At 42.4% G+C, this 14,865-nt stretch overlaps 1 protein-coding gene across 1 annotated transcript in view; it reads right to left on the bottom strand.

The window, feature by feature from the left end:
• The window catches only part of l1camb (L1 cell adhesion molecule, paralog b), a 49,905-nt gene that overhangs the window by 13,146 nt on the left and 21,894 nt on the right, over positions 1-14,865 (bottom strand). The window contains exons 12-20 of the mRNA XM_066670490.1: positions 11,087-11,247; positions 8,875-9,031; positions 6,314-6,435; positions 3,745-3,846; positions 2,623-2,823; positions 1,659-1,729; positions 1,307-1,532; positions 636-751; positions 159-423 (exon numbers count right to left, since the gene is read on the bottom strand). Of these exons, the coding sequence (XP_066526587.1) occupies positions 159-423; positions 636-751; positions 1,307-1,532; positions 1,659-1,729; positions 2,623-2,823; positions 3,745-3,846; positions 6,314-6,435; positions 8,875-9,031; positions 11,087-11,247 (1,421 nt within the window). The remainder of the gene's footprint in view (positions 1-158; positions 424-635; positions 752-1,306; positions 1,533-1,658; positions 1,730-2,622; positions 2,824-3,744; positions 3,847-6,313; positions 6,436-8,874; positions 9,032-11,086; positions 11,248-14,865) is intronic.

The following is a 14,865-nucleotide window of genomic DNA, read 5'->3' on the forward strand; positions in this document are numbered from 1 at the left end:
ACATGATTCACCTGACCTCACTAAGAAGCTGAATGCCTTCAAGTCCTCACTACAGTGTAAATCCTTTCCAGAAGATCAGAGACAGTGAAGAGTAACACACTCCTGATCAATACCCTTCAGGTCAGGACAGGTGCTGGATGAGCAGGTGTGTATCTTACCTCCCTCAGGTGTGCTGAAGTGAGCAGGGTCAGAGGGAGGCCCCTGCCCCCTGTTGTTAAGGACGGTGATTGACAGCTCGTAGTTGGAATAAAACTCCAGTCCGCTAAGAATCTCCCCCTCTGTCCGATCTCCACTGACCAATATCTCTCTGCTGTCCTCTTTCCCTTCATGCTTCACTCCATCCACCAATCCCAGCTCTCGCTTCATTTTACCGTGGCGTTCATGACCTGCTCCTCCTCGAGGACCAAGTTTTTTCAGATAGATCTGTAACACACACACACACGCGCCGTTATATCATTTCATTGATACACTGAGCATGCTGTGTGTGTGTGTGTGTGTGTGTGTGTGTGTATGTGTGTGTGTGTGTGTGTGTGTGTGTGTATGTTCGATATCACTGGAGCATGTCTACTCTCACTCTGATTTCTTTCTGATGTCTACATCTGCACATGAGCATATCTGCTGAGTGCATACTGTACCATATATCCCTTTAAGTGTCCTCTCACAGACTCTCTGCTGACCCCTTTCCATGTGACTTTAACAGTTGTACTGTCCATCGGGGTCACCGTAACTCCAGTCGGAGCATCCAAGGGGTCTGAGAAAGACAGAGAGAGAGAGAGAGAGAGAGAGAGAGAAAAAATCACATAAATGGGTTTTATACAGCTACAGAAATAACATTGCTACAACACTTTTCTGCACTCACTGTCTACTCCAGTCTCTCTGTAGATCTACACTATAGTATAGACTGTATGCTATATATTGCTCTGCATACTTTGTCAGCCCACTTTCCCCCTGTTCCTCAGTGCTCAGGACCCCCACAGAGCAGGTGTGATGTGGTGGTGGATCATTCTCAGCGCTGCAGTGACACTGACGTGGTGGTGGTGTGTTAGTGTGTGTTGTGCTGGTGTAGAGTGGATCAGACACAGCAGTGCTGCTGGAGTTTTTAAACCCCTCAGTGTCTGGACTGAGAACAGTCCACCGACCAAAAACATCCAGCCGACAGTGTCCTGTGTCACTGCTGAAGGACTAGAGGACGAGCGACACACACTGTGCAGCGACAGATGAGCTACTGTCTCTGACTTTACATCTACAAGGTGGACCAACGAGGGAGGAGTGTCTCACAGAGTGGACACAGGGTTTAAAAACTCACAGTCTTCTCCAGAGTGACCAATGGCAGGGAGGGGGCTAGGACCCTCCCCCTTGTCGTTAACGGCCTGCACTTTAATCTCGAAGGCGCTGAAGGTTTCGGTGCCATTTACGATGAAGGGGGGATGAGAAACGACAGCGTGATTCCAGCTCGGACTTTTACCAGCTGCCTGCCGCCACCACACTTTATACTGAAAACCAGGACCATTAAAGTGCTTCCGCTCCAGCTCCTGAGACACAAACACACAACAGGTTATTATTATTTGTTAATTTTCATGGAAAGATACTGAAAACTGAGAAACTGAGGGATGTGAGGTTTATTAGTGTTTAAAAGTTTACATATCTCCTCTGTGTACCTTCCATGTGATGACCATACTCCCTGGGTCAGTGGAGTTACTCTTTACGTCTTTTGGGTTCATATGGGGTTCTGTACAGAAAGAGAGAACACGTTTATTTACTGTTTACCTGAAAGCTTTCAACCATCATAAACAACTACGACAGGAAACTACACAGTTAAAGCTAGCACAACAAATGTGTTTATCTGTAAAATAAAAAAAAACTGCATAAAATGGTATCCATTACGTTGGTGTGTGTTTGTCATGGCAATGTACATTCTGCAGGTGTGGTGTATGTTTCTGGCATTCTTGCACAGTAATGCACTACGCAGTTGTCATGGTAAAGAAGGTGTGGTTTAAAACATTGGGTGCTGTAGTGTGGCGAATGGTAAAGTAATATGCAGTTGTCATGATAATGAACTTGCTGTAGGTGTGGAGTAAGACTCAGGGCAGCCTGTAGTATGGTCTAAGTTTGTCATAGTAACTCTGTGTGTGGTTGTCATGGTAACAAACTTGTGGCAGGTGTGGAGTAAGACTCTGATGGCATCCTATAGCATGGTCTAAGTTTGTCATGGTAACTCTTTGTGGTTGTTGTGGTAGTGTGATAAGAGGTTGTCATGGTAACATGCTTGCGACAGGTCATATGTAAGACTCTGAGGGTGGGCTGTGGTGTGGTCTTAGACTGTTATGTTAATGTAATATGTGGTTGTCATGGTAACGTGATACGCATTCGTCATAGTAAAAAAAATACTTGCGGCTCATCTGTTGTAAGACTCTGAGGGTAGCCTGCAGAGTCATGTGGGTTTGTCATAGTAACTTTATGTGTGGTTGTCATGGTAATGTGATACATAGTTGTCATGGTAACATACTTGGGGCATGTCTGGTGTAAGACTCTGAGGGCAGGCTGTAGTGTGATGTGTGTTTGCCATAGTAACTTTATGTGCGGTTGCCGTGGTAATGTGATGTGGTTGTCATAGTAACATACTTGCAGCAGGGGTGGTGTAAGACTCAGAGGGCAGACTGTAGTCGCTGGTCCCGATCTTATTGACTGCTGCCACTCTGAAGTGATAAGTGCAGAACGGCAGTAGAGGGAGCTCCAGGTGGTTTATTTCGGGAGAAACTTGCTCCACCTCTTTCCATCCGCCTGCTTCTGAGTAAACATCCTCTTTCATCTCTATCACAAACTCTACAGAACCAGAGAAAGAGATCAGCACAATAATACACAAACTAATAACAGTAAAAAATAAATGTTATAAACTCAGTTATCACTTTTAAAAGTCATAAGAAATTGTGATTAATCTCAGTAAACCTCACTAAGAGCTGATTTTAATTAAGGACATACACTCTTACAACCTCATTTCCAAAACGGCTGGGCCACTGGGCCTAATAGAAATATTAACAGGATGCAATGAAGTGTATTTTTTATTTTTTAAACGAAGGCATCATGCTGTTTTAATAAGTGCAGAATGTGGTGTTGCTGAAAGAAGCAAAGCATTTAGCTTTTCCCGAAAAAGTTGTTGCCTGGACGGCAGCTTATCGCTCAAAACCCTGTATATATCATTCAGCATTAACAGTACCTTCACAGATGTGACAGTCCCCAATGCCCTGTTCACTAATGCAGCCCCCCTCGCCATCACAGACGCTGACTTTAAACTGTGTTTATAACAAGTCCCATAACCATGTCCCTCTCCTCTTTAGCGGAGGAGCAGTGTCCGTGATTAACTCCACACAGAGTTTCAGACTGTGATTGTGTCAGACACAGGACACTTCTCCACTCCCCCTCAGTGCGTCTGAAATGAGCTGGGGCCCAGAGAAGGCGGCGTTTCTGGACCCTGTTTATATCTGGGTCCTTCTCTGTGTCTGTGAGGTTTAGCTTGTGTTTGTGGAGGTGCTGATGAACTGTGTTCACAGACAGTGGGTTTGGGGAGTGTTTCTGAACCGTGCAGTGAATAGAAATGATCAAATACAGACACAAATATCTCACAGTCCTACTCTTGACTGGTATAGAACTGTGACTGATTATATTTGTGCTCAGAGATAAAGGTTGGGTAAGAGACAGAGATATAGACTTTTTAAGTATGAAAGAACAATTTAAATGATGACTTACCGGAAACAGGGCTGTTGTTTTCATTGCCGGGCGTCCAGGAGAGAGTGACACTCCGACTGCTCTTCTCAGAGAGCTGGAGAGAGTGAGGAGGGTCTGGTTTATCTACAGAAAATATAATGAGAGGTAAGGTTATTCAAAGAATCAAATGCTTAGGACATCAGAGGTATGTTCATGTGCACAGTAAAACAGTCCGTTACACTCAACAATGAAATTCTTATTTGGGTGACCCTCAGTTCTCCAATAAAATATAAGCTAAATATTTTCTATATTTTACACACACACACACACACACACACACCTCCATTTACACTGAAAGCAGCAGAAAATAGGCAAGGTGCATTTTTAGCCAGACATTTGCCTGTTTAATTTTCCTTGTGATTTTATGTTTGTAAAGGGGCAGCCGTGGCCTAATGGTTAGAGACCGGGCTTGGTACCGGAAGGTTGCCGGTTCAATCCCCAGGACCAACAGGAACATCCATGGCTGAAGTGCCCTTGAGCAAGGCACAGAACCCCAAAACGCTCTGGGTGTGTGTTCACAGTCCCGAGTGTGTGTGTTCACTGCCACAGACAGGTTAAATGCGGAAGACACATTTCGTTGTACAATGATAAATAACTGCACATTTCATATGTTTTCTTTTCTCCTGCCCCCAGCCCTTTTTAAAATAATATTATATTTTATATTTGTGTATATTTACGTGTACCTATGGAGGGATTTATGAAAGAGCATTTGAAATGGGTATTTATGAGATCTCCTAATGAATTATTCTATTTTATATTTAAGTTTAATTTGATTTGATTTGATTTATTTGGTTGGGGCCTTGAGTGAGGGAAGGGGTGGGATGGATGATAATCAGGGTAATAATGATATTCGGGATTGGGATAAATACATATTTCACATTAAAAATTGGAAATTGCTCCATTTTAAAGTGTAATGTGTACTAATATACACTTTTTCAAATAGTTATTTAAAATAAATAAATAAAAAAGATCCCAGTTTTTCATTTTAGAACCAAAATCTGAACGGCCAAGATGTGCACTGACCGTACACCCCTCCTTTACACTTCTGCTCTTCTGCTCCGAGGTCTCTTTGGTGGGACACTGATATTATGCCAGATCTCAGTGCAGAAGTCAATGGCTGGAACCTCGTCTGTTGTCTATTTTCAAGCCTCCTTACTTTAGGTTTCTTTGTCTAACTTTACCATTGACGTCTTGAATTTAAAACTGTGTAATATTTTATACAATATCTGGCATAATATAAGATTTTAATCCACCAATGTTCAATAGTCTTGTAAATTTAGCTGTAAACATTCCTCAGAGGTTTTGATAATTCTTATAGTTTAATTATATTTGTAATATTCATGTTTATGGTAATTACTACATTTCTCTTTTGTTACCACTTTTAATTACTCAGTATTTTACTGTGCCTTTGCTGTTGTAGCACACTGAATCTTCCCCACTGTGGGAATAATAAACGATTATCTTATATGATAACAAAAAATGACAAATATAGCTGTACAGATAAACACTGACATTATCACACTCTTTATTCTTTTAAAAGTCTTTTCAAAGTTGTCTGTGGTTCTCAAACCTTTCAGACCAAGTACCACCTTTTATCAAATCAAAGCCTCCACGTACCTCCGATAAATCCTATATTTTGCTCGAACATTTGTAGTTTACATTAAACAAAGTTATTCTAAAATAATTACTAAAATTATAGAGCGAATATAAATAATTAGTCTAAACTGAATGTTTTAAACACAATTATATATCTATGAGAACACACTGAATTTTTGGGAAATAAGCATTTTGAAAGAAATAAAAATGTGAAGAGATTTAATACGTGCTTTAATAGAGTAGAGGTGAAAACAGTGCAGCACTGGGAGCAGGTCAAAACGGCTCTCGGCGCTTGTAGCAGTAGGTGAAGGAGGCACGGCGCTGTGTTAAACCTTGTTTTACGACTCTCATGATGTGAAGACTGGCCTCGCTAAATGTTTTCTCTATTTATGCCTCTAGATTTAGTCCTCCTGGGCTTAGGAGTATGTTGTGGGGTGGGTCTCTGTTTGTTTTCTCATTTCCGCGTTGCCATTTTTACAATAAAATCCTAATTACACTCGTCAGTCTCAAGCCTTGGCTTACGTTCATTAAGAAGCTGAAACTGGGCTTTATTTACATGGACTTTGCAAAATACTGGGAGATTACGTTCCCTCCCCGGAAAAAAGAAGCCGGGGAAACTACCGTTTCTTCGATGCCCATGTTGTACTGAGCTGGTGTATGGTTAACATGGTGCTGTAAGGATTGTTTGTGCATTTGATTGCAATACTCTGTTTTGCCACATGGTGGCATTCCCACTCTCCTAAATGTTCTCCATGGCTGTACACATGGGTCAAACCTGGGGAACACACGTTTTAATCCCACCTCACGCTGCAGGGTCACCACGTCACACACGGATGCTCTCACCCTTTCACACAGTCTGTACCTGACTCTCTCATCAAAACACCCTGCTCCGCATCTGTACAACCACTTATTTAATATATACTATTACTGTTCATTTATTGTTAATGCCACTGACCCACGACAGTGATCGATCCCGTGGCTGAGTCCTTGTCAAGTTCAGAGATGACCTCACAGTGGTACTTTCCAGCATCTTGCGGTTTAACGTCTGTGATCCTCAGAGTACTGTTCCTTGCGTGCCTGAAAACACAAACACACACTTTACATACACCTAACCCTAACACACACACACCTCTCAGAACTCACACTTTACTGCCACTTTAAGACAACTCAACTCATTACCACACACACACAAACAAATTATCAGAACACACATCTCATTACCACACACACACACAGACACACAAAACTCTCAGAACACACACCTCATAATCACACACACCTCTCAGAAAACACATCTCATTACCACACACACACACACCTCAGAACACACATCTCATTACCACACACACACACACACTCACACACACACACACACAAAACACTCAGAACACACACCTCATAATCACACACACCTCAGAACTAACACTTTACTGCCACTTTAAGACAACACAACTCATTACCACACACACAACCTATCAGAACACACACCTCATTACCACACACTCACACACACAAAACTCTCAGAACACACACCTCATTACCACAGACACACCTCAGAACACACATCTCATTACCACACACACACACACACCTCAGAACACAAACTTTACAGTTTTTCTTATTTGCTACAAAATGTTAATAAAATAAAACTTCAAAATGTTGTTAAAAGTTCAGGTTGATGACAAAATACGCAAATGATTACACTTTTCTTTTTTTTCGGAGTGTTTAAAAATTTTACATTTGTAAATAAATAGAATGTCTAATTATATATATATTATTAATTTAATTCATATTTATATACAATTTATTTTGTTTCAGTGTTGTGTTCCTGAAATTAAATTAAATTAAATTAAATATTTTTAAAGGACATTTTTTTGTCATCTTGTGAAGAATATCGTTATCACCAAAATACTCTGAAAAATCATGGTATTAATTTAGGGTCATATCGCCCACCCCTTTAATGCAGTGTGTCATGCTGCTGTATGATTTTACTGTACTCTAACTACAACACAACAGTGGGAGAACAATTGGACAACAGTGGGACAACAGTAGAAAACAGTCGGACAACAGTGGGACTAAACTGGGACAACAGTGGGAAACAGTCGGACAACAGTGTGACAACAGTGGGACAACAATGGGAAACAGTCGGACAACATGAGGACAACAGTGGGGGACAGTCGACAACAGTGGGACAACAGTCGGACAACAGTGGGTCAACAATCAGACAACAGTGGGACAACAGTCGGACAAAAGTGGGACAACAGTCGGACAAAAGTGGGACAACAGTTGGACAACAACCGGACAACAGTTGGACAACAACCAGACAACAGTGGGAAACAGTGGGACAACAGTCGGACAACAGTGGGACAAAAGTGGGACATAAGTGGGACAACAGTGGGACAACAGTGGGACAACAGTGGGGAACAGTCGGACAACAGTGGGACAAAAGTGGGACAACAGTGGGAAACAATCGGACAACAGTGGGACAACAGTCGGACAACAGTGGGAAACAGTCGGACAACAGTGTGACAATAGTGGGACAACAGTCAGACAACAATCAGACAACAGAGGGACAACAATGGGAAACAGTGGGACAACAAAGGGACAAAAGTGGGACAACAGTGGGACAAAAGTGGGAAACAGTCGGACAACAGTGTGACAACAGTGTGACAACAGTGGGACAACAGTGGGAAACAATCGGACAACAGTGGGACAACAGTGGGGAACAGTGGGACAACAGTCGGACAACAGTGGGAAACAGTCGGACAACAGTGGGACAAAAGTGGGAAACAGTGGGACAACAGTGGGACAACAGTCGGACAACAGTGGGAAACAGTCGGACAACAGTCGGACAACAGTGGGACAACAGTCGGACAACAGTGGGAAACAGTTGGACAACAGTGGGACAAAAGTGGGGGACAGTCGGACAACAGTGGGAAACAGTCGGACAACAGTGGGACAACAGTCGGACAACAGTGGGAAACAGTCGGACAACAGTGGGACAACAGTCGGACAACAGTCGGACAACAGTCGGACAACAGTGGGACAACAGTGGGAAACAGTCGGACAACAGTCGGACAACAGTGGGACAACAGTGGGAAACAGTCGGACAACAGTGGGAAGCAATCGGACAACAGTGGGACAACAGTGGGACAACAGTGGGACAACAGTCGGACAACAGTGGGGACAACAGTCGGACAACAGTCGGACAACAGTGGGACAAAGTGCAGCGCGGTGCAGACTGTGTTTGTTGTGAATGAGAAGCTGTTTAGAGTTTTATAAAAAGGCTGCGACTGCTCTGAGAAGTGTGTTTACAAGGTGAATAGAGTTTAAGGTTCTGAAACAAGTGATTAAAATGATAAAGGAGATTTCAAAGTTGATAGTTCTGATGTTGTAGCAGCTCATCAAAGCTGCATTACCACACGGACGTCTGGTTCCATCCACTGCACAGCTTTTCATATCAAACCACTCTCAGACCCAAAGAAGTGCCTGTGTCCCCTGTTGAATGGCTCTTACTTGTCCTGTGTTCCGTTCATGGTTTTATTTCCGTCTGTCCTCCACAGGACCAAGGGGGCACACATATTATTGTCCACCAAGTACGAACACCACAGAACCGCAGTGCTACCGCGTTCAACCTCCAGATTCTGAGGAGGAACAACAATCTGTGTCCTGTCTGCGGAGAGAGAGAGAGAGAGAGAGAGAGAGAGAGAGAGAGAGAGAGAGAGAGAGAGAGAGAGAAACCACACAGATCCACATCATTATTTATACAACAGCTAGTTCTGAACAATCTGATTGGCTGAGGAGTGCTACATCAGTAACCTGTCATTAAAATTAAATAGTCAAATATATTAAAACTGTGACCTCTAGGGTCTAAATAGGTGAACTACAATAACACCTCCCAATTCTGCTCATGAAAACAACACACAGCCCTTTAATTTATGGCGGCCTACAATGTTCAGTTAGAGTTTGCTTTTTACAAAACCTCACTTTGAAGCGATGCTCTCATTAATGCTGATAATTAATAACAGAGAGGACAGGGGCATGGGGCAGACACTCTAAAAAATGTGTGAGTGGGGAGGTGTTTTTTTTTATCTTAAATACATTTACAGATACTTTAATAAGACACTTAACAAATGTCTTTAATCTTATTCCATTCCATTTAACATTTGGCCCCAAAAAGATGTAAAAAATAAACTATGAAAACACGTTTACATTGAAAACTCATCATGACAAGATTACAGTTCAACTGTGGTGCTTTTTTAACGTGACTAAAAGCACATTTTTAATCAGTGAATTCACCAATCACTGTCGTTGTATTCTTAACTGAACCTATGAGTGCTCTTAGGTCCTTTACACCTTTATTTGTGACACAAAACATGGGAATTTCTTTTTTAACTATTCCGAGAACTTACATTTCCGTTTCGGCATAGCTGCTTGAGATGAGGGTGGGTACGTGAGCTTTGCCTGACGTAAACAAGGACTGCAGACTGACCAATTAAATGTTTACAGAGAAGGTTATCGACCAATAACGGTAGCTCTACAGTGAGACCGTCCAATCAGAAGATTTTAGGCTACTTCACCACTCCCCCTTCTAACTCAAGGGAACCAATCGGAGTAGGGGAGGGCGGGACTAGTTTGTGAACGAAAAGACATGTCCGGGTAAAAGAGGACGTCTGGTCACCCTACTCAACGTCTTTCGACACATTTCTGTTCGAGGCTCCAGTAAAACACTGTAATGTTGAGCAGAGCTTGACTAAAAAGCACTCATCTCTGACTCCTTAAACACAAACTCACCCTTCAACCACGTCATAAAACTTCACCAAAGTGCACACTACAAGAAAGGGATAAGGGATTATGGCAAGAATTTGATCGGTAACAGGCAACAGGCTGCAAAATCCCGGACATTTTTGGCGATTTTGACATTTTTAGGTCCCAAAATAAGACATGTCCGTCGAAAACAAATTAACTTATTTTCTTTTTTCATATTAGTTTTTAGGCACACCCTTAATCAGTTTCTTTCGTGGGGCTTTTATAAGGCTTTTCTGCCATTTACAGGTTCTTTACTTAATATTATTACGTAATAATTATTTATAGTCGTCTGTTTAGTTAAGCTGCTTCAAATTTTCTTTCATAGTTTTACTATTGGAGGTGCACTGTGGAAGAATCCAGAGAGTGCCCAACCGGCTAGCACTGATTAAAAAAGTTAGCACAGAGGCTAACATTAGCCTGTTAGCCCACAAGGGCTGAGAGAAATATATTACTATGAAGTAATGTTAAACCGCTTAAAATACTATATTTATTTAGTAATGAAGCTAATTGCAAATTAAGTGAATTGTGAGTCTGTTTAGAGATGTACAGCGGCGCTGAGTATTTCTACAGTTTGATGTGCACTGTGAGATGTTTTTACATAAATGTATCCATTTTTAAATCTTGCACCTAAGGTTTATTCATAATCACACCACATTTGAGTATTTTAATGTTAACAGTTTGAAGACCAGCTTCAGCTTTAAACCAATGATCATTTATGGCATATCAGGCTAAAATCTGAAAATAAATATTTTTAAAAATGACGTCGTTTTATCTTAACTTTATCTTATGTATGAAAAATGAAATTGAGAAAAGAACATCTAAATTTCATAAGTATTCATGAATGCTGTTATTGTATGTCATGTAAAATAAAAAAGCAAAACAAAATATTTTGTGTGTGTAACTGCATCGCTCCACTTACTGTACACCTCCAGGAAAGCACTGATGGAGAGATTGGAGTGTTTAACAGAACAGTTGTATAACCCTGTGTCCTCGCTTCTGACATCGGTGATCCTTAACGTGCCGTTGGTTAACTGGGACATTCGTGGGTCAGATAGAACTGTTTCCATATTCTGGTTTTCCCTGAAACCAAAAACATCCTCCAGTAAAATCAACAAGGAAAATAAATTAAGGGAATATAAAAATGTCTTATTTATCTGATTCACCTCAGAGTTTACTCCCTCAGCTCTCAATCACTTCAGAGTTTACTCCCTCAGCTCTCGATCACCTCAGAGTTTACTCCCTCAACTCTCAATCACCTCAGAGTTTACTCCCTCAGCTCTCGATCACCTCAGAGTTTACTCCCCTCAGCTCTCGATCACCTCAGAGTTTACTCTCCTCAGCTCTCAATCACCTCAGAGTTTACTCCCCTCAGCTCTCAATCACCTCAGAGTTTACTCTCCTCAGCTCTCAATCACCTCAGAGTTTACTCCCCTCAGCTCTCAATCACCTCAGAGTTTACTCCCCTCAGCTCTCAATCACCTCAGAGTTTACTCCCCTCAGCTCTCAATCACCTCAGAGTTTACTCCCCTCAGCTCTCAATCGCCTCAGAGTTTACTCCCTCAGCTCTCAATCCAGAGTTTACTCCCTCAACTCTCAATCACCTCAGAGTTTACTCCCTCAGCTCTCAATCACCTCAGAGTTTACTCCCTCAACTCTCAATCACCTCAGAGTTTACTCCCTCAGCTCTCAATCACCTCAGAGTTTACTCCCTCAACTCTCAATCACCTCAGAGTTTACTCCCTCAGCTCTCAATCACCTCAGAGTTTACTCCCTCAACTCTCAATCACCTCAGAGTTTACTCTCCTCAACTCTCAATCACCTCAGAGTTTACTCCCTCAACTCTCAATCACCTCAGAGTTTACTCCCCTCAGCTCTCGATCACCTCAGAGTTTACTCCCTCAGCTCTCAATCACCTCAGAGTTTACTCCCTCAACTCTCAATCACCTCAGAGTTTACTCTCCTCAACTCTCAATCACCTCAGAGTTTACTCCCTCAACTCTCAATCACCTCAGAGTTTACTCCCCTCAGCTCTCGATCACCTCAGAGTTTACTCCCCTCAACTCTCAATCACCTCAGAGTTTACTCCCTCAACTCTCAATCACCTCAGAGTTTACTCCCTCAGCTCTCAATCACCTCAGAGTTTACTCCCTCAGCTCTCGATCACCTTAGAGTTTACTCCCTCAGCTCTCAATCACCTCAGAGTTTACTCCCTCAACTCTCAATCACCTCAGAGTTTACTCCCTCAGCTCTCAATCACCTCAGAGTTTACTCCCCTCAGCTCTCGATCACCTCAGAGTTTACTCCCCTCAGCTCTCGATCACCTCAGAGTTTACTCCCCTCAGCTCTCATTCACCTCAGAGTTTACTCCCTCAGCTCTCGATCACCTCAGAGTTTACTCCCCTCAGCTCTCAATCACCTCAGAGTTTACTCCCTCAGCTCTCAATCACCTCAGAGTTTACTCCCCTCAGCTCTCAATCACCTCAGAGTTTACTCCCCTCAGCTCTCGATCACCTCAGAGTTTACTCCCCTCAGCTCTCAATCACCTCAGAGTTCAGGCAAGGCAAGGCAAGTTTATTTATAGAGCACCTTTCATACAGAAGCAATTCAAAGTGCTTTACAGAAAAAGAAATTACATTAAAAGCCAGAGTAAAATCATAAATTCCAATAAGACAATTACATAAAAAGAGTAAAATGATTAAAATGATTAAAACAATTTAAAATGACAATAAATGAAAAGAAATAAAAGAAATAAAATGCCGTTACAGAAAAGTGCAGAATATGTTAAACTGAGCTGTAAGCCTGCTCAAACAAGAGAGTTTTAAGTCTTGATTTAAATGTGTCTAACGTTGGGGCACTTCTAATATTCTCAGACAGCTGGTTCCATTTAAAAGTGGCATAGTAGCTAAATGCTGCCTCTCCATGTTTAGTTTTGACCCGAGGCAGGACTAACTGACTAGTTCCTAAAGATCTGAGATCTCTGCTCGGCTCATATCTCTGTAGCAGATCTGATAAATACGCTGGTCCTACCCCATTGAGACATTTATAAACCAGTAATAACACCTTAAAGTCTATTCTATAACAGACTGGTATCCAGTGTAAGGATTTGAGGATGGGGGTGATATGATCTCTTCTTTTGCTCCGAGTGAGAACTCTGGCAGCTGCATTTTGAATCAGCTGAAGCTGTTCAATGGTCTTTTTTGGAAGTCCAGCTAAGAGACCATAACACTAATCAATCCTGCTAGAAATAAAAGCATGGATAAGTTTCTCTAGGTCTGGTTTAGTCAGAAAATCTCTAATCTTACTGATGTTCTTAAGATGGTAAAATGCTGATCTAGTAACCGCTTTAATATGAGACTAAAACTGAGATCTGAGTCCATTGATACACCAAGGTTGCGAGCCAGTTCTTTAGATTTGAGGGCTCTCGAGTCCAGATACGTAGCCAATCTTTGTCTCTCAGTGCTATTCCCAAATAGTATAATCTCAGTTTTATCTTTATTCAGCTGCAGAAAATTGTGTCCCATCCAGTTTGTGATGTGTTCAAGGCACTTGCTTAATAAGTCAACTGGGCCAGAGTCGTTTGGGGACAGGGCCATGTAAATCTGAGTATCATCTGCATAGCTGTGATAGGACAGCCCATAGTTCTGTAGAATCTGGCCAAGAGGAAGCATATATAAATTAAATAAAAGTGGACCAAGAATAGAGCCCTGGGGGACACCACAGGTTACTGGCATGTTCTCTGAAATATTATTTTCTATTTCTACAAAGTAGTTCCTGCCTTCCAGGTAAGAAATGAACCACTTCAGGACTGTTCCTGAGAGTCCAACCCAGTTTGCGAGTCTAGGGGGAGTTGAGGGGAGTCTTTACTCCCCTCAGCTCTCAATCACCTCAGAGTTTACTCCCTCAGCTCTCAATCACCTCAGAGTTTACTCCCTCAGCTCTCAATCACCTCAGAGTTTACTCCCTCAGCTCTCAATCACCTCAGAGTTTACTCCCTCAGCTCTCAATCACCTCAGAGTTTACTCCCCTCAGCTCTCGATCACCTCAGAGTTTACTCCCTCAGCTCTCAATCACCTCAGAGTTTACTCCCTCAGCTCTCAATCACCTCAGAGTTTACTCCCTCAGCTCTCAATCACCTCAGAGTTTACTCCCTCAACTCTCAATCACCTCAGAGTTTACTCCCTCAGCTCTCAATCACCTCAGAGTTTACTCCCTCAACTCTCAATCACCTCAGAGTTTACTCCCTCAGCTCTCAATCACCTCAGAGTTTATTCCCTCAACTCTCAATCACCTCAGAGTTTACTCCCTCAGCTCTCGATCACCTCAGAGTTTACTCCCCTCAACTCTCAATCACCTCAGAGTTTACTCCCTCAACTCTCAATCACCTCAGAGTTTACTCCCCTCAGCTCTCGATCACCTCAGAGTTTACTCTCCTCAGCTCTCAATCACCTCAGAGTTTACTCCCTCAGCTCTCGATCACCTCAGAGTTTACTCTCCTCAGCTCTCGATCACCTCAGAGTTTACTCCCCTCAGCTCTCAATCACCTCAGAGTTTACTCTCCTCAGCTCTCGATCACCTCAGAGTTTACTCCCCTCAGCTCTCAATCACCTCAGAGTTTACTCCCCTCAGCTCTCATTCACCTCTGAGTTTACTCCCTCAGCTCTCGATCACCTCAGAGTTTACTCCCCTCAGCTCTCAATC

The sequence above is a fragment of the Hoplias malabaricus genome, chromosome 5, assembly GCF_029633855.1.
Source record: "Hoplias malabaricus isolate fHopMal1 chromosome 5, fHopMal1.hap1, whole genome shotgun sequence".
In the NCBI taxonomy this organism is placed as follows: Eukaryota; Metazoa; Chordata; class Actinopteri; order Characiformes; family Erythrinidae; genus Hoplias; species Hoplias malabaricus.